At 44.7% G+C, this 24,760-nt stretch overlaps 1 protein-coding gene across 1 annotated transcript in view; it reads left to right on the plus strand.

Moving 5' to 3' along the window:
* Positions 1 to 380: 380 nt before the first annotated feature.
* LIN7C (lin-7 cell polarity scaffold C) overlaps positions 381 to 24,760 on the plus strand; it is a 189,897-nt gene continuing 165,517 nt past the window's right edge. The window contains exon 1 of the mRNA XM_078684205.1: positions 381 to 465. Coding sequence (XP_078540331.1) covers positions 429 to 465 — 37 coding nt within the window. The 5' untranslated portion in view covers positions 381 to 428. The remainder of the gene's footprint in view (positions 466 to 24,760) is intronic.

Raw genomic sequence — 24,760 nt, forward strand, 5'->3', positions numbered from 1 at the left:
AGGTAGAGCGTCCTGCCACTGCCAGCTGCCACACTTTTTTTACTCCATGATAAAGTTGAGGCAGTGCTTAGGGAAGCTGAGGTACTATGCAAATGCGTGACAATGCTTTTCAGAAGCGGTGATGCAGATCACCACACTAAAATGCGTTAGCTTCACGGCAGATGCGTGATACTTGGCAGGACTGCACAAGCTGCAAGACCTATTGACTTTGCCAATGCTTGTTAAAATGTTGCGAGCGTCCAACGCCAGCAACCACCCTTCCCACAAGGCTGTCGGTGCGGTCAGGTAAGAGAAAACACACAGTGGCGCTTTAGCTTTGGGATAGTGATGGCCTTTTAGTCCTTCTTTAGTTGCGGCGCCTCCTCCCTCTCCCTCTCTCGTTGAGCGCGTCATTTCCTGACAGTTCATCTCTACGGCTACTGGTGAAGATGGCGGCGCTGTGCGAACCTGCCCGGCTGGAGAGAGGTAAACACTGTCCCCGTTGACTATTGTCCAGCCAGGGGGCTTCCTTCTCGCAACTCTGGCTGCCTGCCGCATTTAGTGCCTGTGAATTATGACAATGATCTCAGTGTTACAGTCGCAGCTGGTCTGTTTGCATGGTATTAAATGGGACGACCCAGCCACTCCGGTCCCTGCAAGATATTAATTCGAAAAGGAGCCCTGGAGTGGACCTCGGCTACTGGCTTGTTTTGACTCGATGTCAGAACGGCCCTTGCTCGGCTTATTTGCGTCTACGGGACCAAAACAACGACATAATGGAGAGTACCGCCCGTCCACCTGTATTTCGATAATCCCCGAATTCTAACAACGAATGTTATTCATTTATTAGGTGGATAAATGTCTTCATTGGAAATATGAATGAGAGGTTCTTTACATTTTTTGTTAAGTCATACGATTATCACATAAAATGAATACAGTGTGCTTAAAATAACGGAGAGACGACAGAGATTGTTGTGGGAGCGCTGTCACTCTATATCCCTAGAAAAGAAAGACCGTATGTCTCGTAAATATATATAAGCAAGATAAAACGATGCTCATTGGGTCAAGTTCAGGGTTGTTAGATGGGGTCAGTTGGGCTTTTGCCATATAACTGTCAACGTAGTACACCTTTGTTTTGTTAAACATTTTTCTCTCTAGATTGCTGTGGAGAATGTTGAGACGGGTTTTATGGAAAACTAATAATCAATCGCAGTACCCATATTTTGATCAACGAGGTCAATAATGCATGCTTACTTACATAATTCTAGTTTAACTGCATTACTTGTCGATTCAACAGATTGATCTCTGATTGAGAAAGCTGGTCCTTCTCAAATATTTTTATCTCTAGCATCTTTAATAACCAATATTTTCACTTGTGTAGCACTTGCGATGTAACTGGTTTTTATCCTCATCTAACTGCTTTGGGGTAGAGGAGGGGTTACCTTATTTTGTTGCCTTCCAAGTCAAAGCGTGTAAATAGCCGATCTGGGTATTCTTTTTGATTATTTAGTATCTGCTTTTTTAGGAAAACCAGTGGGTGGTTAAGGATGAGGCAGATCAATCAATTGTATGAAAACACTAGCGTATCAGACACCTGTAGTTCATCAATATTTCTTATTTTGTATCATGTGAATGGAATTTCAATACGATCACTAGTCCAAGTCTGTCAGTGCGTGGAATGGAGGTACAGGTGGAAATCCTGCAAACCTTATTAGAGACACCAGCCTGATATTATTAATAGCAACAATTCTTAAAAACAACAATGACTGAAAACATAGGCTCAAGATCAAGGAACTACTAGGCAATGCAAATGTGTTCAAAACTACGACAGTAATTCATACATAGACACGAAAGGACAATCCCATCATTTTATAAACACATTCAAAAGTTAATTTGATCAAAGTGACACAATAAATATGAATAATAATACCCATCCACAGGCCTACTTAAATCGTGTCAACATTCACTCTGGCCACATTTTATACAAAAGAGACCTAAAAATACATGGACATAATACACAAACGTGTCTATTGGCACGGTTTAAGTAGGCCTGTGGATGGTTTTTATTATTCATATTTATTGTATCACTTTAATAAAATTTACTTTTGAATTTGTTTATAAAATGTAATTGTCCCTTCGTGTTTATGTATGAATTATTGTCGTAGTTTTGAATGTATTTGTCACTTTCAATTTTTCCCTGCCTAGAGGAGCTCTCTCCCAGTAGCAGGGGGGCCCTTTCTCCATTTGCATTTAATAGCCAGCTCATAACATTAGATGTACTTATCTTTATACATCACCATATTGTGCCCGGGATCTAAAAGTGCTCTTGAAAAGGCTTTGCCCATCCTGAAACTGCACTGCCTTCCACACACCAAGCATCAGATAGTCTCTTCCATGGGATGGGCTAGAGCAGAGGTCTTCAAACTTTTGTCGGCCGAGCCCCCAATCTAAACCTTTTTACACTTCGAGCCCTCCCCCCACTGCCACCACCACCTGACAAAAAAATTCTGGAAGCTGGCACTCTGCATCATTGATGGCCATTCCCTCCTGCAGAGCCCAGGTCGTATAGGGCAAATAATATTAAATAAAGGTAGAGTGTTTACTAAACTGAAGTTTTGGTAGTCCATGTGCTTATTCAAAGTTCAAATGAAAAGTCTCCAAGAAAAAAATTAGCACAACAAATTACATTGGTGCTTTATTTTTCACATAAAACACCAAATTAAGGATAGATTAGCAAAAGCACTCCCAAAACACAGGTGTGGGAGTGCATGTTTTTCTTCACAGACAATGTGTGGATGGATTCTTGCTTCTGCCATTCTTAGGTTGAGCTCCACTTCCAGTCTTGAGCAGTGCCTTGAAACAGGAGTGCTCACAAAATGTTGTAATATATTTTTTGCAGTTTTATATAGTGCGAACATGACCCAAAGGTATTGGAGCGCTTTACAGGAGCATCTTTTACATTACACAAGCACACATTCATTTTTTGTAAGCACAGGGAAATTAAGTGATTTGCCCAGAATCACAGGATGTTGAGCAGACATCAAGAATTGAACCTGGTTTCCCAGCTCTACAGTCATCAGCTCTGGCTTTTGTGCCACATCCTTGCCCCTAAACAAGATATCAGAAAAAGAAGTTCCACATAACATGCTTTCTGACACAATTGAAAAATTGATTATGTGGAGTACGGCCATGTGTTGCCATGCTTCCGGTTTAGACGTCACATGGCTCGAGGAGAACTCCAGTGGCAGTCTCCCCTGTGAGCTATCCCATTTCAATCTCTGCCCTAGTTCCAACAGCAGCTAGGGCCATGGGGTCTGATTGCATTGCTAAACACTGATAATCCGTAGTCCCCCTTTGTCACTCACCTCCACGCAGACATGGCTGAAGAGAATGGGTACATGAGGCAGGTCACAACAGTGAGATATGTTATGGACACGGATTTTATCAGAGAATTGACAGTATCTGAATCGGTGGCGGCAGCCATGTAAAAGGCCTTAAAAAACATACAGGACCTCCTGTCTGAGCAGTTTCAACTTGCAAAGGGTTGCAGTTCGGACACATGTGGGTGCAGGAGGGTCCCCAAAGTGTGGATCAGAGATAAGAGAAATCCGGAACAAAGGCATACTCTTTTGGCAAGTGTCAGTTGCGAAGACCAGAGGGATGAGGTAGCTGGGCCCGGTGGTGTATTTTGACCAGATAAGGGTGCCGCCCATAAAGGGGCTTCTGACTAAGACCTGGGGGATACAAATGCCTTCACATCAGGTGTGCAACGCCCAAAGGGCTCAAAGGGCTTCGTCATGTGTGTCAGCCTGGTATGAGACAGCTTCCCGGCACACACACAGACAGTTTTGGAGCTGCCAGCCGCACCCGAGTACTTCACAGGTCTTTAAAAGACCATTTCGCAAGAATGAGGCTTTGGTTTTTTTCACCCCTTCTAAGAGCCCCATAATGTCTACTCTTCCTATTGATGGAAGAATTAGCACCCCCCCGCCCCCTCCTCCAACTGTTGCGCCTCTGGCCTCTGACTCCAGACACTCTCAGCCGAGCCCACAGCAGCTGGAGCTGCAGAAACCCGGGCTGAGATGCATGGCTCGCGAAGGTGAAGTGTGCGCCTCACAGTTTGAAGACCTATGCTCTAGATCAAAGCCAGTTGAGAAACAATTCAGTGGCGGTCCCCAAAAATAAGTCCAAATAAACCTCACCTGCACCCACCTGCTCAAATTGGGCACTTCTCAGGGCCCCACCTTGATGGGTTCTTCATGGTAAAATAAGGTAAAAACAAGCACTGGCGTTGCAAATAGGTCTCGCAGTAGGAAAGTTGGAGCTATTGGTTTTGTAAATGACATTTTATATTTATGTTTTGTGATTTACAATGCCAATACTTTTAACTTTAGCAAATGTGACACTTTTAGCATTTGTAATGCCACATGTTTTGTATTGACGTGACTTAGATGTATTGATATTACAAATAACAATGGCTTTTAATTTTTTAAAATAATTAATACTTAAATAAAAGTGATTGTAATTTATAATGGCAATGGTCCGAAGTAGATAAAATAGTGGCCAAATAGAAAAACTTTGACACAGAAAACAGGGCAGAAATTCCTATCTGGCGTTTGCATAACAAACTAAATCTCAGCATAATTGTTACGGAAACCTTTACCAAAACAAATATTTTGAAGGCAGGTTAATAAAACCCACAATAAGTATTGGCCTTTTGATAGAGAACAGTGTTGAAAATCAGGGGCTGACCCCTTATATGCCTTTGCGCTTTCACTGGAGGGACTTCCCATGGTTGGGGGGGAGGCAACCTTACTGCCCAGCAGCTGGCCGTATCTTTGCAGACCTGATGCGAGTCACGGCCGTGAAGTGTGAAGCAGTGGGCAGGGAAGCAGATCCCTTTGAAGCTCTCGGAGGCAAGGGGAGGAGAAATGCTACTGGTGGCAATCCTCTACAAAAGCACGAAACACTGAGGGGATATGTAGGTGGAAGGCCAGCAGGAGGGCCTGGGTAAAAAAAAAAAAGTCAATGAAATGTAAATAAATACTCCAAAGCAAACATCTGAAGTGCACGGTTAATTCAAATGCCTCACAGGGCTTCAATTTGTTTAAAAGGAAGCTACGTGATATTAACAATCACACAATCAAACTTAACCTGAATCTTCCTTAATGTCACCGAATTCGAATGTTTTTCCAGGGCTGCTCTCACGGGCAGTAAAAAAAAAAACGTTTTGTGTCACCATAGCTCTGAGTCCTTTACTGATGACTGGGGAGGAGGGTGTGGGGGCGCAGTGGGAGGTGGACGAGCCTCAGTTCGCAGCCATTTGACTGCGTAGATGGCGTCATGCATTACAGTGTGTGCGGCAGTGGGTTTCATGGTGTGCACACACTGTGTCTTGGTAAGAATCGTGCTTCACGCCTGTGGGGCGGTGGGTTGCATGGTGCACACACTATTTGTTGGTAAGAATCGTGCTTCACGCCCCGTGGGGCGTGGGTTTATATGGTGCATATGCTTAGTATTGGTAGGATTCTTGAGCTCACCTACGATTGGGTGAAAGGATGTGTGAAGCACACTGTATTTTGGTAAAGAACTATGCCTCACACATTTTGCGGATGCCTGCATAGAGCACATATCACATGTTAGTATCAAGCATAGCTCGCTCGCTCTGTTTGGGGTTGCTGATTCACAAACCTTGAGGCCTCATGGTTCGCTACTATCAAAGGATGGATGGTTCAGACACTGCCCGGTGGCAGGCCGCGCGGCGCACACTGTCTGCGACATGCCTCGACACCTGGCGAAAGCCTGCTGGTGATTTGATCCTGAATCATATTCAGTGGACTGATCAAGTCTGGCAGAGACGCCGAGCTCCCCCCTCTCTGTTGGGGCTTTGGTGCCGAGTGCTGGGGGCGTGTTGATGCACACTCGGTGGTGCAAGACCGGGTGAGGGCTCCACACATCTTGTGGGCATGTTTTGGGGCATTCAAACACTACAAGTGTTCCACGCGGGGAAAGTAGAGTTTTCACGCGTCGTAGATAAGTGCACTTGTTTCACACGCAAAGTGGCTTTTGCACGATTCCTGCATCTGTGTTTATATCGTAGTAACGTATTATATATAGAAGATTGTTAAATTAAAAAGTTGATTTATGGAATCCATCAACCGTACAGGTTAGGGTTGAGGAATTGAACCAAGAGCGTTCTGAAGGGAGAGGTTGGAGCACTCAAAAGGCCAAGTATAGAAAGAATCCATATGCAATTAGTAGGGTGACCAGGCACCAGAATACTATGTTTATATACACTCGGGTACTACCCGCGGAAGAATATAGGGTTCGAATGGCTCTGTGTAGACCGTGTCGGGCATCAGAGGAAGCTGCAAGGATCAAAAGGTCACATTTGTATTTTATCTGCGTGATGTTCAAGAGGCAGCAGTGGTCGATCACACGCTGTACAGACTCCATACCATGAGAGACGCAGGACCCAGTAATCTGAAGGTCGTGTTCTGATGCTAGCTGAGGAAAAATGCAGGATTCAAAATGCTAGGTATAGAATCCATAATCTATATAATGAGAGGCGCAGGACTCAGAAGACGGTGTTTATATAGGGTGCACATTCTACCTGCGGAAGGCCACGGGATTCTGAGGACGATATATAGAATAAATAAGGTGTCAGAGCGGTGGCGCAGGAATAAAAAGACTGTTTATGTAGAACCCACGTGCTATCTAAGCAACACTGTAGGATTCAGAAGGTGATGTACAGAATCCATAGGGTGTTAAAGCGAAGGTACAGGAATAAAACGCCTTTGTTGATGTAGTACCCACCTACTATCAGAGGAAGACTATAAAGAATCAATAAGGGAACGGAAGGCGAGGAAATGTGATAGCAGAGTCCACGGGCTGTCTGGGGAGGACTGCTTGATTTTAAAACTATGGACAGTCCATAAGATCACACAGAGAGGGCGGGAATAAAAAGGCTGCGCTTACACTGGGTCCACTGTCTCTCTGCACACGAGTGCAGCTGGGCTCAGAGGGAGATGTACAGAATCCATAAGGAATCAGACCGAAGACGGAAGAATAAGAAAGCTGCGTTTTTGTGCGGTCCCCGAGCCCTCGGCGAAAACGGGATGAATGAAAGAAGGGACAGAGAGGAGGAAAGGTGGGAGGGAACACGGCCTGGGGGAAGCTGGCTGGGGAGGGGGAGGAGAAATCCAAGTAAGGCTGTGTGGGGGAGAGAGAGGGGAGGTGAATGAAAGAAGGGACAGAGAGGAGGAAAGGTGGGAGGGAACACGGCCTGGGGGAAGCTGGCTGGGGAGGGGGAGGAGAAATCCAAGTAAGGCTGTGTGGGGGAGAGAGAGGGGAGGTGAATGAAAGAAGGGACAGAGAGGAGGAAAGGTGGGAGGGAACACGGCCTGGGGGAAGCTGGCTGGGGAGGGGGAGGAGAAATCCAAGTAAGGGAGGTGCTGGAGCTGGGGAACAGATGGCCGTGAAAGTTTGTGGCCCAAAAGCGCGTGCCTGTGGCCACGTGAACTCGAAGAAAAACGCACGAAAAAACCCGTGGTTTCACGAGTATTTTGAGCACTTGAATTCTCGCCATTTCCCATTCCTTCGGAATGGAAAAGGCGAGACCTAACAACCTCCCTTTTGTATTGCCAGAGCAGGCCTGCTCAACCGTATATATTATTTGTAATGCGTACTGCTACCTTCAACGGTGCCCTGGAGTCGAGAAAGCCAAGAGTCAAAAAGTTGGCATTCTGTATACTGCTTCAAAGACACAAAAATCAGGACTCCTGACTCCAACATGTAACAGCTGATTAAAGAGGATTAGACCACACAAGTCAAGTCAAGTCAAAATACTCTTTATTCGATTTTTGTTAAAATCATAAAAGACATAAAGCAAACACAAATACAATTTCTTTAAAACATCACTCGATCTCATTACAAAAAGTTTTCTGCTTAGTGATTACATTTCATCAGGTTGTTTCTCAAAAGTACAAATCTATTTACAAATATTAAGAATTTTTCTTTAAGAACAAATTTGAGTTTAAGACAGGTCTATCCGGGGTAATCTTTTTTTCCTAGATCTAAATGCAGCAGTTAAATAGCAAGCAACGCTAAACATGGTGTAGGTATCTGCCAACATTTGGAGAAAGGTTAAGGCTGGCCTTATTTGAGAAAAGCCCGCCGCTTTCAAAACAGGGAATAGATATTTTTTCCTTTCGCTACTATAAAAGTCACAAAAAAATATAAAATGAAGGGTGTCTTGAACTGAAAATTGATCACATCCGCATGGCGGACCATCATCAGGTTTTGACCACACCGGAAAATTTCCTAGAGAGTAATGGATTAAGTTCATCCTGAATTTAGTTAAGAGGAGTCTATGGAGAGGATTAGTCACAATTTTTAAATAGGGTTCCATGGTGGGCGAAGTCGTTAGAACAATATGTGCCCTCACCATGGGTTTCCTCAATTCCAATTCTTCTCTATCCATACAAACCCTCTCCAGAAACATCTGCTTAATCAATCTGACATCCTCCCTCCTGATACTGGATGGGTCATTGAAAAGTTCCGGTCTTCCCAGCATTAGTAATGTAGATTTAATATATTTTAGCCAGGGAATTCTCATGGCGTTATCCCTTGCAATGACGTCCTTAAGGATGGCATGGTTTAGCGTCAGCTCGGGGTTCAGCCATGTTTTGACCCAGAAAAGGAGGGGGGCTAATTTTAGTTTGTCAGAGATATATGGTAAACCTATTTCCTCATGAATAGAGAAAGTAGGTGTGGAATCAGGGACAGATAAAATATTCCTAATGATACCATTTTCTATCCTCTGTAACTTTGCCGTCTCTACATAACCCCAAATTGCAGATCCATACATAGCGATTGGAACGCACTTACTGTTGTATATTTTAATCAGCGCCTCCATTGGTTTGGCTCCCAGTCTTTTTGTAAAGGCCAGCAGGGCTGATGAAGATCGTGCTAAGCTAAGACTTTTTGCTTTGATCTGGGGGGCCCAGGACCCTCTTTGGTCAAAAAGGACTCCCAGATAAGGAAAGACTGGAACCCTCGAGAGAATCTCCCCTTTGCAAATAAAAGTTTTTTTCTGCAACATATTCACTTTACGACCAATAATCATAGTGTGGGACTTGGAGACGTTTATTTTCAAGTCTAGATTCTCCATGAAGGAACCAAAACGGTCCAGAAGAATCTGTAGACTATTCCCTGTGCGAGCTATCAGGACGGCATCGTCCGCGTATAGGAGGGCTGGGATCTGAGCTCCTCCTACACGGGGAACGTCAGCCAATCCTGTTTCTAGGTGTTTCCCCAGGCCATTTATATAAATAGTAAAAAGAAGGGGGGCCAGGATGCAACCCTGGCGCACCCCTTTTTCAGATTTAAAACTTTCCGTGCACCTTCCATCCCTGGTGACTCTTATTTTTGCCTCAAGATCTTGGTGTAACCTTGCCATAAATGCCACCAAGGACTCCTCTATGCCTAGCTCTAGTAGAATAGTCCATAACTTACTCCTATTCACCAGGTCGAAGGCCGAGGAAAGGTCCATAAAGGCCAAGTAAACTGACCCCTCCCCGGCCACCGTATACCTGGAGACTAGAAGGTGGAGATTGGAACATTGTTCCAATGTCCCCCTATTCTCGCGAAAGCCGTATTGAATATTCGAGAGTCCCCCATTCAATTCTAAATTTTCCCTTAGTTGGACCAATAGGACTCTACCTAAGATTTTAAAAGTAGAGTCGATAAGGGAAATTGGGCGATAGCACCCGGGGTCCTCCCGATTTCCCTTCTTAAAGATGGGAACTATTATGGATGTTGCCCATGTTTGAGGTAGGAGTCCTTCGGCTGCTGCTCTAAACACTCTGGTCAGTACTTTACTCCAGATTACTGGGCAAAATTTAAAAAAGTCTGCCGGGACACCATCAGGGCCAGGTGCCTTATTTTTTGTGGTATCCATAATGGCTTTTAGGACTTGCTCTTCCGTAAATACCACTGTGGCTGCACAATAGGCCACCTCAGTAGTAATTGGGCAGACTAATGATTCACCCCCATAAATATGGCTAAAATGCTGTACCCATCTCTCATCGGGAATTACGCAATCTGTGTTCAGATTGTTCTCCCCTATAAAAAAGGGGTGGTTAATGATTTCCCAGAACTGTTTACTGTTTTTTAGAACATCTACATTGAGTAGATCATTCCATGCATTGTTCTTGATCTCATCTTTCCTTGCCCTCACGTTGGCTTTATAGGCCCGTCTCAGATGAGAGATTAACTCTTTATCCCTTTCCTTGGCCTTAAGAGCCAGTTTCAATTCTCTATGTGACCTTGAGCATTTGCTATCAAACCATTTGTGGGGCATTGTAGGGTACTTTGATTTGGGTTTTATAAGATCCCTGACAGTTTGTGCACAGATACAATTAAAAGCTGTGACAACCTGAAGGTTCGAGGCAGTTTGGTCAAGACAAGTTTCTATCGGTCCCTCAATTTTGGGGAGTAAGGTTTCCATAAACCGTTCCTCCATAGCCATACCCCATCTAAGCCGTCTGCCCTGATCACTGGGAACCGCCAAGGCGCAAACCCGGGGCTGATCCACCTGTCTGCGCCATAAGTCACTCCAGTGTATTACAGTTGACAAAGGGTTATGATCACTATGGGGTGAGACAGTAACCTTATAGTCACTTGTCTTTGAGATTAAGCCTATGGACATAAATATGTAATCAATTATCGTCCCCTTAATTGTGCCTTTAAAAGTGGGGACCTTCTCATTAGAAGCAGTTTTGTATGATTCGTATATATTAAAATTAGCACACAATAGGTCAAGTGACTCCCCCATTTTGGTGTGTTCAAAGTGAGGAATGCAGACTCCAGCCGGAGTATCTGCATCTAGTGATTGGCAGGGCAAATGACATTTGTGGCTATTAAAATCGCCCATTAAAAAAATTTCGAAAGGAGTATGTAAATTTTGACTGTATTTATTTATCAGGTTCTCCAAACAATGCACATGTTCAAATTCATTTGGTCCACCCCAGGCATTGTAAAAATTAATTACTAGTATGGTACAGCTTGGGGAGACTATCCATTCTATCGCTAGAATGTTTGGGGAACCTGAATTCATTAAATTAAAAGTTCCTGCTAAGTCTAAAGAAAAAAATGTAATAAGCCCCCCTTTTGCTCTCCCCGCGTTACTGGTACTAGCGGGTATTATGAAACTTAGGAAGCCATCTAGGGGAAAAAGAAAGTGAAGTGTCCCATGTTTCTTGCAGAGCTATGACCTTATGTTTAGAAATATGTTGTATCCAGGTAGGGTCCAATCTTTTAGCTCTTATTCCTGCAACGTTCCAGGTCATAAATGAACATGATAGGGAGGTTACCCTCTCAGGCATAGCTATTGTAGGTGCCGTTAAGAGTGTGGGTAGTCAACCGTTAATGTTCAGATCACTTAAAGGATTAAAACGATTAACCAAATCCATCATAGGGCCTGTGTTATGGTACGTTGGTAAATTTCGACAACATCCCCATCTCATGTACCCTGCGCCACCATCAGGATTATATACCTGATTATAACCATCATGTGGACGCAAGAAGGGAGCAGGGAAAGAGCTAGCCTCTACCCGTGGAGGCAAACTAAATCTCAGTGACTCATTCCCCCCTGGGTAAGATGACTGAGGTCTTGGGTAGAAAAAGGTCAGATCCACAACGCCAATCCCACCAATGCTAATATTCCATCCAGGTTTTGTAATTAGCCCTACTACCCTTGGGTCTTGGAAATTAATTATAATACACTCACCCCCCTGCTTTTTAAAAGTGTTCCCAATCCAATTGACCCTTCTGACCCCAATGATCAAGCCATCCACATCTCCTGGCAGGGGTCTATTTACCCGCAGCCAATGCATGGCTTTATTTTTTAACATATCATATGTTTCCCTTTGGCCATCTGGTAGGGGAGGAACATTGGTGAGAATGGCCACATATGGATAAGAATCAGGGGTAAGTTGGACGGGGGGAATCCGAGTTAAAGGTTTATTAGCATAAGGTTTTGGTGGGCAGCGTTCTGGGGCAGCAACACTCACAGGAGCACTATTTCCCACAGCCATACTAGCATTATTTCCACCCGCTGTGTGATTACCATTTCCTACATAGCCACCCTTATTTACTAACTGAGAGACAGGCGGCCCATTTAATCCATCAATAATTATAGCGGGGTTTTTATCTGTGTCTATCAATGTACCCTGGACACAGTCCATAGTAGATGGTAAAGGTGAACTCTTTTTCTGAACCACAGGGGCACAGTTTTTTATGCTATCCTTAGTACTATTGGCCATTGTGCTAGTGCAGTCGGTATTAGTACGCCCAGGGCCACTATTTTTTACCGGTGGTCGGGGTACTGCTAGATTTTTTTTATTATTATTCAGTCCTTGTTTCTGCTGAGTAGAAACCCCACTTACTTTAGCAGGAAACAACTCGACCCCCGTAGCACCCAAAACCTGCTCAACTGGACTATTTTGTCGCCCATTCTCGTCCAATTTGTTCTGAGCCTTTATTAATGATTTTACTAAGAAAAAATTATCCAAACTGGCTTGTTCAAAATGGTCAAGTTGTTTTGCTAACTTCTCCAGTTTAGTTTCAAGGGGACTTAAGAGGGAGCGTATAAGTTTTTCCAAATCCAATAATTGTTCCGGATAAATCCTCATTTGCCCTGGAGATGCTATGGTAGGGGGGATTATTTCTGTTATTGGTGATGCCGGAGTCTTAGGATTTTCTACGTCTGTTAGAGTAGCCAATTCCTCCCCCCTTGTTACCCCATTAGGTTGTTCAGCTCGGACATGGGTTATGGGTGTTTTAATGGCCAATTTCCTAATCTTCCTTGCTGGATTAGGGACTATGGATTTTTTTAAAGTTGTAACCCTCTTCCTCTTTGAGCATACTTTGGGCTTGACAGCGTGTACTTGAACAATTGCTTTTGGTGTAACATTTTGTCCTATACGCGCAGTATTAGAAGCCTTTAAATGCTCTGTTGATAGGGCGGTAACCACTGTATCTATAGGAGAGGCACCCAACAACTCATTACATACAGATATATCATACAGTGTTTCTTGTGTAAGTGGCAATACTGTAGAAGATAACGGGGTGACTAGTGCAGGGAAACTTTGTCCTATATGTTTTTCAAGGGGATTTTTCATCAATTCGATCGATAACCTTCGACCAGCGCGTCTTTCCGCCAAGGCAATTTCCCTGTCAATATCTTGGGGCAGACGCTTAAAGTACGAATCTAGAGGCCCCATCACCGCAGTTTCAGCATCACCCATAGAAGTCAGTTAGGCAGAGGTATTTAAGGTATTCGCCATAGTTGTCACCCCCCTGCTGTCCTCGAATGACTAACTGATCCTGGAAAACAATTAAGAACTAAATTGTAATCAAACACAAGCCTGTAAATGGAAAAGGGGTGGCCCAGCCCGGCCTCCTGCGGCCCCGGACGGCCACAGACGGTCCCGCCCTTGTCCCGGGCTTCTCCCGGCGCCCTCCCGCGCGCTCCCGCGCAGCGGGAATGCGAGGCGCGTAATATACGTTGTATACACAAATAGGTGAAGAGGGGGGAGGGGTCGGGGAGAGCGGCCCAGGTGTAGCAAGTCAGGCAGGCAGGCGGGCGCTCCTGGGATATGCAGTCCCAATGGAGCGCGCGCACTCGCTCGCAGCCCCTACAAATATCCTTCCCTCAGCGTCCCCTTGTGAACAACGGCAGGCAGCACTCCTAGCGCAGCGGGACCCGCGGAGCGGGTTCCGCAAGAAGTGGGCTGATGGCTGATGACAAACTCCAAGCTCCAAACTCCAAACAGGTCACAACGAAAATGCAGAAAGGCGTCCCACTCGCCAGAACCAGAGAAGCTGCTGATAAGCGCTCGATGAGAGGGGGGAGGGGTCGGGGAGAGCGGCCCAGGTGTAGCAAGTCAGGCAGGCAGGCGGGCGCTCCTGGGATATGCAGTCCCAGTGGAGCGCGCGCACTCGCTCGCAGCCCCTACAAATATCCTTCCCTCAGCGTCCCCTTGTGAACAACGGCAGGCAGCACTCCTAGCGCAGCGGGACCCGCGGAGCGGGTTCCGCAAGAAGTGGGCTGATGGCTGATGACAAACTCCAAGCTCCAAACTCCAAACAGGTCACAACGAAAATGCAGAAAGGCGTCCCACTCGCCAGAACCAGAGAAGCTGCTGATAAGCGCTCGATGAGAGGGGGGAGGGGTCGGGGAGAGCGGCCCAGGTGTAGCAAGTCAGGCAGGCAGGCGGGCGCTCCTGGGATATGCAGTCCCAGTGGAGCGCGCGCACTCGCTCGCAGCCCCTACAAATATCCTTCCCTCAGCGTCCCCTTGTGAACAACGGCAGGCAGCACTCCTAGCGCAGCGGGACCCGCGGAGCGGGTTCCGCAAGAAGTGGGCTGATGGCTGATGACAAACTCCAAGCTCCAAACTCCAAACAGGTCACAACGAAAATGCAGAAAGGCGTCCCAATAGAGCTTGCTGTAGGGACCGGGTTCCCACAAGCCTGCCCTGAGGAGCTAAGGCCTGGAGGACTGACCAGAAGAAGGTGTCGAAGCATCTGTAAACTATGTCTGAAGGTAAAATGGGGAAACTCGCTTGGTGTATTCGACTTCCACTCCACTTGGCCAGTTTTCAGCGAACTGTTGTTCCCTCATAGGACTTCACTTTTTCAATGCGCTTTTTGCCTTTAAAACATTTTTAATAATCATGTCTCTGGTTCCCCTTAACCATTTTGATGACTTAAGTATCTTTATGTACATTACATTTTCTCTATTGTTCTAAATAGAATATTGTGTTATATTCTTTACTTTAGAATTGTTGGTACTGCTTGAACTAAGAATGCACTTCTCTGGGGATTGCCTGCTGCTAGTGCTACAGCTACCAGGGATTGAGCAAAGATTCTCTCAGAACTCTCTTTTGGCCTAACCATCGTGGGTTTATTGAGTTGGCAGTGGCACCTCCTCCCAAATCAGTAGCCCCATTTGTGACGCACTCATCGTGCTTCTAAGTGGACCAGAATCCAATAGGCCTAACGGTTGAATTTTGGAATCCCTGGCCTGCTCATGTGGTCAAGGTGGAGGAGGTTACTTCCCAAGCCTTTTGTCTTTCTTCCTGATTGCTGTTGGTGTGGCTTTTCATAGTCTGCTGCAGAATGCTCACAACTCTTTGTACCTCTGTTATGGGTGATCTCAGCTGACAGTGCCCCTGCTCTGAGGAGTATCACTCTCTCCAAAAGCTGAGTCTGGATGCTAGCCTGAGAAGGACACCTAAAAGGGGACGAGACCCAATTATTTTCTGAAAGCAGGCAGAGAATTCACATCATTTTATAAACTTAAGATTTGAAAAAGGGGCCTTGTTTGATCAAGAGGGTTGAGAGGACCATTTGTAAATGAAGGGGGACGGTGGGATACAGATGTAAATCTGTTTCAACCCAAAAAGTATCTCACCTAAGAACACACAGGTGCTCCTAACCAAACAGGAGGGACAGAGGATAGGGGGTTAGATTACTCCAGATGGATACAGTAGTTCTGCCTGGCTAGTGCAGGGAAAGAAAAAAAAAAGTTTATATATATATATATACAATCCTCACGCACTCTAGTAGTGTCATGCTTCATCATTGGGTTCATCATGACTCCTGGAGGTCAATATAGGCTCAACCTTATTCCATGGAGCACTTATGAGCGGGATGACGAGGAGGCTTAACTAGAGGTAGAAAATCCCTCTCCTTCTCCAAGGTATCCCTTTATTAACTGAGGAGGTAGAGAAAGTAAAAACAATAAATAGCTGGTACTGTGGACTATTATGGTCCAACGACCCTCTTTCAAACCGACATGTTTCAGCCCTACTCTAAGGCCAAAAAGGTCCGGGGCTTTCATCAGGGTTGTTGTGTGGTACCTCTCTGGGTTTGTGGGTGAAATTGATACGTGGCTTATTTGTGCAAAACAAGTTAAAAGCAGGGCAATGATAATCCTTGCCCGAGTGTAGTCTTTTATGCATGATCGCTTAGAACAAGAGCACAACATTATCCATATAGTGGTGTGCATACATATCTCATACTCATTTAGTGCGAACATCGCAATCAGCACTGTGTTAATTCCAAAGGTATTTGTGGCATGTTAATTCCAAAGGTATTTGTGGCAGCATGCATCTCCCACTGCATGCAAGTCATATCGTGTGTAAGTGAGACTACTGGTGTACACTATCGTTCTGTGCTAGTTACAATAGGTAACGGTTGTAGGGACGTCTGATAAGTGGCCCCTGCTTTCATTTCAATTATTCATCCACACTATGCATACAGCGCATGTATTCTGTTATGGGATTACCGACTAGTCATCCTGATAGTTACACACCTCACTTTATTGTGAAAATTTCGGCGAAATGATGAGGTCCTTAAATCCCCAGTCAAGCTGTACTCATCAACTTAATTTATCATTCGTGCTCAGAGTGATATGTACAGGACAAACAGTGGAACACTCGAGCATATTTTTTGCCTGGCAATACTGGCCCACTATTGTTAACTTGTATCTCGGGAGCGGGGCGTCCTGTAGTCACACTCTGAAGGTGCCATACAGGAGAAATAAAGAGAGAGCTGCAATTTAGAAAGGTCTAAGTGCCTGAGTGCTGTAGGCCCCAGTGGACGGAAAGGCGACTGGGGCTTTATGAGTGGGGTGCTGCCCGATGCCATAACAGGCCAAGCCTTCACCACATAAAAAAAAATCATAAATGTTCCTAGTGTCTAGTATGCCTCTCCTCATCCCAAATTGCGGAGGGTATTTTACAAGTAAATCTCTCAAATTCCACCTGGTGGGCAGAAGTACTGCCGAGGCTTTAGGGTTTGGAGGAATCTTCTGATACCAGAATGGAGCCTCTAAAGTTTCAGCTGCTTTAGCTTTGTCTATGTGATGTCAGTGCATTGTGATCTTCGCACAGAAAAAAAAATAACTTGGGCTGTGAGGAGAACTTTTTCTCTGAAAGCTCGAGATTGCTTCAAATATCGAAAATACTTCAGGTGCAAGCATTTTGTAACCTTGGTGCATGGACATTAATATCTATTTGTCCGCACAACAATGGTTAAAACAAAAATTATAATGTTCTGAGTAAAGGAAAATAAAGATTTACCTTTTGTCTGCTGAACACCATGTTAAACAAACTGATGTTGTATATGTAGCTTTGAATTGCAATTAGTCATAATTTAAGCTGATTGGTACATTGACAAGACCTCAAGAAGCATGTGCCTTCAACATAAGGCATTAAACTGTTTAAAACATGTTTAAATATTAGTATGGAGGTTGTACTGTAACATCCTTGTTCACTGCTATAAGTAAACAGAAACCTACATTGCTATAGAATTCTACTGCAAGTAATAAAAAATAGATAAAAGCTTATATTCTTTTAATTTACAGTACCACAGGGGCGTCTTCAACTTGTGGAAATATATGCCCAAAGTTGTGATCTGATTTGCAATAAGTCTTGTCTCCACCTTCGATGTTAATAATCAATTTATCGAGAGCAAGGACAAAAACTGTGAACCGTGTAGTATCAGCTAAGTTTTATAAATTGTCTTTAAAAAAGACTGTTCTTAGCTTAAGTACATTGAGTCAAGTTATATTCCTTTGATAGAGATGTCACTTGTGTCACTAAATTTAATTACATATTTTGACAACTCTTTAAAAGTTGGCATAATGAGTCATACATATATATGGCCCTGTGGAAGACTTTGGATAAAACGCGTAGGCCGTGTAAAAAACTGCACAATGTACTTATCTGTTAAAAAGGTGAGAAAGATTAAATAAAAAGGATTTAGATTACCTCTGAGTTGTGCCACTTGCTATCTGGACTAGAAAGTATTGGAATAGGAGAAGGAACTTGTTTGGTGAACCATATATGTCTGTGCATATGTATATATGTGTATATGTGTGTGTGTGTGTGTGTGTGTGTGTGTATATATGTATATATATATATATATATATATATATATATATATATATATATATATATATATATATATATATATATAAATAAGAATTAGTGGGCTCCTGGAAGATCTTGTAATATTCCTAAGCAATTTAAATTACAAACCCATTAGAAAACTTGCTTATGATTTCATACTTTCAGGATGGCACCCCATGTTGGTGAAATGACACAACAAGAGCCATCTTGGAAGTATGAAGAAAAAAAAGATGGTCACTACATTGAGTCAAGTCAAGTGCTGCACAACTTGGAATGCATCATGATCATTTTCATATAGTGTAAGAAATTCACCTTCAAGATGGCTGGTTGCCTCAGTGGGCTTAGCCAATGTTGTTTCATTTTTAAAACATTCGGCATTGCCAAAACCAACAGCAGCGACCACAAAACATTTGAAAAAGCGAGATCGGTCGACTTTGCCATTGCTTGTTAATCATTGTTTGCTGGGAGTTTCCAGTTAATTCTTGTAAATAAGGTGGTGAGAGGAATGTTAATCCATAGTCTGGTAATCATGATAGCTGTGCATAGAGTTCCTGAGTTAGTCTTTTAAATTACAAATGCTTAAACGTGGGTCATTGCTGTTCTTGTTTTTAAAGTGTTGCATTGCCAATTGCTGAACAATTACTAACGTTAAATCACTACTGATTCAGTGTTTTGATTAGGTTTCAAGAGGTCGTGTATTGTATGATGATTCTTTGAGAGACAAATCAGATCATGCATTAACTTTTTGCATTATGAATATTCACAACGAAATATATGTACACTGCATCTGAATGGATTAATTTGCATTTTAACTAAGAACCTGAATTGGTGAAGCCCTCGCACACAGCACTTAATATTTCAGTATAGAGCTCTTTCTCAAATTAAAGGTAACGGAAATGTTTTGCGCTTTACTGCAGTTGAACAGCCATTTCAGAGCGAACATTATATCTAATGATGATAATGATAGTATGACGGGTAATTTTGTGTTCATAATGTAGTGTGGTAACCCTATTAGTCTGGTTATCTGTTTTCCGATTTGTGTGTCCAAGTGTGTTTTTACTGTAGTTGATCACCTCTATTTGTTTTTACGCTGTTATTTTCATCAATTGCTTACTGTAGGTTTGCATGTTTTTCTCAGCTCTCTTAATGACCGAAGTGTTGGGATTCAGATTAGGATGTGGCCTAACCTAGGGTGGGGAGGAGAGTTTGAAATCAAGATTGATTGACACCTCCTCGACCCAGAAATAGATTTAACCATGAAAAGGATGGAGGCCACTGTACATCCTTTCCCTACTCACTTTTTCAGAAGACATTTCTACTTTACTTACTGATAATCCCTATTTGTGATATGTGTACTCTTTCACATCCAAAGCCTTGCTATGGAAGCAGAGTTCATGACTGAGACCAAAAACTGTGCTTCCAGCATTTATTAAAACCAACTTCATGGGCTTAGTCACTCTATAATCTTCTTGCGAATTTGCTTATGTTATCCAGTCAACTTAATCCCTCATTTGAGTGGGAAAGCAGATTGTGAAGCCTAGAGGAAGTAACTTTGTGGTGTACGCTTGACAATAAATACATTAAAGTGTTAGTAGGACTAGGAGTAATGAAGAGTACGGATGAGTAATGAAGGCACTACCGTTGCATCCGTTGTCTTAATTAGATGTGAGTCCTGCCAAATCATAGAAGGGCTTCAACTAAATGTCACAAAAGACACCAAGGCATTTTAAACGCATTCTTAATTAACTTCTCATCTTCACTCTGCATGAAAGCGTAGTTCTCCACAACAGTAAGGAGAACATTGCTGTTCTGTGAAAATGTCCTGGAATGGAATTCCTCAGACATTAGCTGCGGAGATAGCCATCTCCCCTTGAGAGCTTTCCATAAATCCGGTCAAACTAGGCTTCAGAGATACTTGGAGAACCACATAGATTGTTGAACATATTAGTCCCATAGGGCGATGCATCCAGATATAAGACAAGAGTTTAGGAAAGGAGTGAGTGTTTTAATGCAGTGTTCACCTTGGAAGCCGAAGATGGGGTTCCTGGTACTTGGAAAGGCTGTGGAGGAAGCCAGTTTGATTGGCGATACCAGTTTAGATCTCACATAATTTCAATGAAGAAATCAAAGGCTAAGTGTAGTACTTTGTAAGTACAAGATAATTAGAAAGCCTGCTTGCTGCTTGGATGTGTTTAGGAATGATTTCATAGGAAGCTAAGAAATCTGTTTAGCAAAAAATGTAATGTTTCCTAGCTATCATAACAGAAAGTTTCATTTCTATGTCGGACTTTGGAGGCGAAGATTATGCTTATCTCTCTCCAGGAGCCAGTCTTATGACAAACTACATTTCCTAAAAGCATTTGGGAGAAAAAAAGAACAAGCGTTTAACCAATAAAATAGAGTATTGTCCATAAAGTCCTCCTTCAAAGTTCATGCCTCCTCTTTCTTCTTGCGGTAAGCGCTGTAATCCAAATCCAGACTATTCCTGTTTAGCGGAATCATTGCCTTTAAAAAGAATATGGAGAAATATATTTGAACACATCCACAGACTTCAAATCAAAGTGCCTTAAAATAGCCGATACTTTAACCAAATATGTAAATATATGTATTTTCAGCACTGACAACAATTATATGCATATGTAAAAAACATTGATAAAAGGGTATCTTTAACAGAAACTAATTACTTAAAGAATTACAGCTTCTTACTGAAAGCCTGAAGAAATATAGAGTCAGATGATTTACCCTGATCATGTGGAGGAATAATCCTCTCCTCCAAATTCTTAATAGAATTTCAACTTTCCATTACAATAGCTAGGACATTTTATATTCTATATCGGGACCAGAGGTGAGGATTTTGCTGTTAAGGGTTTGACTACTGCTGTGGCCAACATCTAACACTGGTTTAACCCCTTCCATGCTCATGACGGAACGGTTCCGTCATCAGCGTCGGTGCTCCGGTGCTGATGACGGAACATTTCCGTCATGAGCCAGTACGATTTTAAACCCTTCAGCACTGCAGCGAAATTCGCGCAGCACTGAAGAGGTTAAAATAAAATCTCTTAAAAGTAAAATCTTAGGACCTGTCAGCTGCGTTTAAAATATCGTCTAGTCTGCGGCGCTAAATAGCCCAGCAGCAATATGGCTACAGCATAGTGAGGTTCTGCCGGACAGTTTCATAATCCAGCAGAAAACTGCAGTGCCAGGGCGCCATACACTGCTTATTGGGCCTTCCATCATATCCCAACTGACTGCACAGCGGGAGATGCCACTATTGTGGCGGTAGCAGCTGCAGGACAGTTAAGCATCAATGTAGTCAGCCACGGCCTAGCGAGTGGCTTTGGCCCATCCCACCACAACGGAGTGCTCTGGAAATAGCAGGCCTGTGCTCCCGGGCTACGTGCTGCTGTCGTTGTGTGGTCACACAACACCAGCTGAGGCGCTGCCCCCTAGGAAGAGCTTTGCTGACAGCACCCGCGATTTCTTAGCGGGAGCCTTTGCGCTGGGAGCAGCCAACTGCCATCAACTCAGCAGCCCTGCCTCTTTATGCTCAACACCCAGGGGCTGCCATGGCCTGGGAGGAGCCGTGCAGCAATGGATGGCCTCTGCGGTGGCTGGCAGTTTCCAGCACACCCGCCACACTATCACCCCAGGGGATTGTGCTGCTCCTGGAGGACTAGAAGAGGTGCCAAAACTGGCCAGCCAGGGCCCGAGGCTGCATCCCATACTTGTAGCCCTGGATAGAGGCTGGTGTGCTGCTCCCACCCCCCAACTGGTCAACATTAGGGGGGGGGTATAGGTGGAGGGCCGGCAGACTTGTCTACATATAGGGTCTGACAGGTGATACCAGAGCGGACACAAAGGAGGCAGGTGAGAGATGGGGAGAGGTGAATTCAGACGGTGAGGGTGCCCGTTCTCGAGATGCAGTGGCTGATTCTACCTGGGGCCCCCTGATGCTTTGAAGACCCCGTGACACATAGAAGGGGCCTCCTGGGGCGGTCTGTAACCCCAATCTGCCAAAATGTGTTGCTTGTCAGTGTGGACCCCCTCACCCCGCTTCAGGCCTACTTGTGCCCCTTAACTGGTTACTGCTTGACTATGGGGTGAAGCGGGCCCCGGGGACACCTGGAGATCACAGCGCCCTCGAGCCATACACAGCTCGCCACCTGGGACATGGAGGCTGTCTGCTGCAGCGCCTCAAAGGGCCTGAGCATCTCCATATTCCCACCTGCTGACTCCCTTGGCACGATCTCTGGGAGGTGCCCTTACCTACGCTAATTGTACCCCTAGAGCGTGAGACCTGAGGGTAGCAGACCTCAATGAACAGCCATCTCCTCTGCCAGCACACCATGGGGAAGTTGGAGGCCCTCCAGTCCAAACTGGTATTACAGAGGAAACTCCACACAGACCACAACAGGGATGCTGACCTCCCTCACCCCAAGTTGTCCCAAATCGCCAGTGTGCAAGAACTCGACATCAAGATGATGTTGGTGGACATAAGAACAACCTTCGCACAGAGATGCCAAATAGACTTCTTAACCAGCCACATTGACCACATTAAGGAGAGAGTGGACAAGCATTACGACTGCCACGACCATCTAGAGACCAGCATCTCGGACGTGGAGGACACACAGACTGCCTCAGGTGAGCACCTCCTCCGCATGGGTAAAATCGCAGAAGTCCTTAAGCAGAAAAATGAGGACATTGAGGCACTTTCTATGCGCAACAATCTTTGCATCATCTGGGTACCTGAATCCACTGCTGTTGACAAAATGGAATATCACGATGAACGCAAGCTGCTGTCGCTGTTTGCAGATTCTCTATCGATGGTCTTCATCATGGAAAGAGCCCACTGCTAGCTTGGCCCTCGCACTCAGGGTGCACTGGCACGACCTGTAGTGTCAAGACATACAAATCACAGAGACCGCTACACAGTACTATGACGTACAGTCCAATATCAGGACATCTATCGTTCCTTATACCCTGACTTCACACTCACAGTACAGATGGACTGATGTGAATTTTTCACCGCATAACGTTTGCTCTGGAAAGCTGGAATACATTGGTTTCTAATGTACCTGGCCAAACTAAGGATTCAGCACAATGGCAAGCCTCATTAGTTCACCAGCCCCAAGGCGCCGATTAAGTTCCCTCGTCAACTAGCCAATTCCAAAACCGGCTCCATCACCGGGCCTGCCTCGCAAGACTACGTCCATCTAAGCAATAATGAATGAAAAGCTACCCGCTTCGACGCAATCGCCGAGCAGAAGTCCTGCCGTCGACCTCAGTCCTTAAAGTGTCTCCATTGCTAGACCCTTGCTGATACTATCCATGCATGACATGCCCTGATGCGATTTTGAAGATGGAACACTCATGACTGAACTACACCGATTTCCCCCGCCCCCCACATCCCCCACCAGGTGGTTCTTCCAATGCCTGTTGACCAACCCAGTTAATCCACAACTAGGCAGGGTGCCTGGCTCTTTGTTGCCTCACAGGATGATTCCCACTGTATTCTGATACTGTTTGTGGGCTATTTTGGGGATCCAGAGGGATTGGGTCTCTCAACTGTTTTCAGGGGTTGAAGTGGGTGGAGGGTGTGTTTGTAGGTGGTAGATTTGGGGGTCTCTAGTTGGCAGAGGTAGGTAACTTTGACAAACAGGGACCCTTGCGTCTAGTCAGGGTAAAGGGGTACACTCCTAAAATAACCCCTGCTCACCCTCTTGGTAGCTTGGCACGAGCAGACAGGCTTATCTCAGAGGCAGTGTGTAAAGCATTTGTGAACACATACAGTAACCCAGTGACCAAACTACAGTTGGACACCACACAAGTTGTAGTATAAAAATAAGTATTTTTCTATAGACTTAACACAAGACCACAAACGACAAAAATCCACAATACTGTACTTAAAGTGGTGGAAATAGCTTAGCTTAGTTTTCTTAAGATGTAAAATGCGACACTTTGAGTCAATGTACCTTAGGATGCGTAACGCTATACAACGAAAGTGTTGCAGGGAAAGTGATGTGTCGCTTCCTTACACGTAGGAACTGTGATGCGTCGGTTTCTTACTACTCTTCCTTGGCGGTGCGTCCCGCAACGCCGTGATGCGAAGAAGATCTGGTGCAATGAAAACAAAGATGGCGTTGTCTTCTTGATGCGACACAATGCGTGCATGCCTGACGACTGTGCAGCGACTCAACGATTCTTCTGAACCGTGACAAGCCTTGCGACACGCTTATCCGGTGGTGCTAGGCGCTTCGGTGGTGCGATGAGATGCAACAGCTGCAGCGGCGACACCCTTCTTCAGTGATGCGACAACAGCGGCTGCGGCGGCGACACGCTTCTCCGGCGCTGCGAGACGCAAGCTCTTTCTCAAGCCATTGGAGATCCTTCACAAGTTGATGAAAGTACATACGAAGTTCCTCTCTCCTCTCTTTGGTAATTAGGCAACCACTGCAGGCCAATACGCCAAGCAGCACTTCAGCTTGGGATAGTCTCGCCTCAGTCTCTCTGGTTCCTCTCCTCTGCAAAGATTTCTTCTTGTTTCCTAAAAGTGATCTAAAGTTCTGGGTCCCCCTTTTATACTAATTTTCTCTTTGTTATCTGAAGACAGAGAGGCCTTTCCTTAGTCCAAACCAGTTCCGGTCAGTCCTGGAGCACTTTTTGACAAGACTCCTTCTTTCCTTTCACAGTGCAGGGCAAAGACATCCGACACACCACAGGAGGTGGAGCCAGCATTGTGGAGGGAAGGCACAGCCCTATTCAGGTCCCAGGTGCAACTCCTCCCACCCATATACATGC

The sequence above is a fragment of the Lissotriton helveticus genome, chromosome 3_2 (assembly GCF_964261635.1).
Source record: "Lissotriton helveticus chromosome 3_2, aLisHel1.1, whole genome shotgun sequence".
Classification (NCBI taxonomy): domain Eukaryota; kingdom Metazoa; phylum Chordata; class Amphibia; order Caudata; family Salamandridae; genus Lissotriton; species Lissotriton helveticus.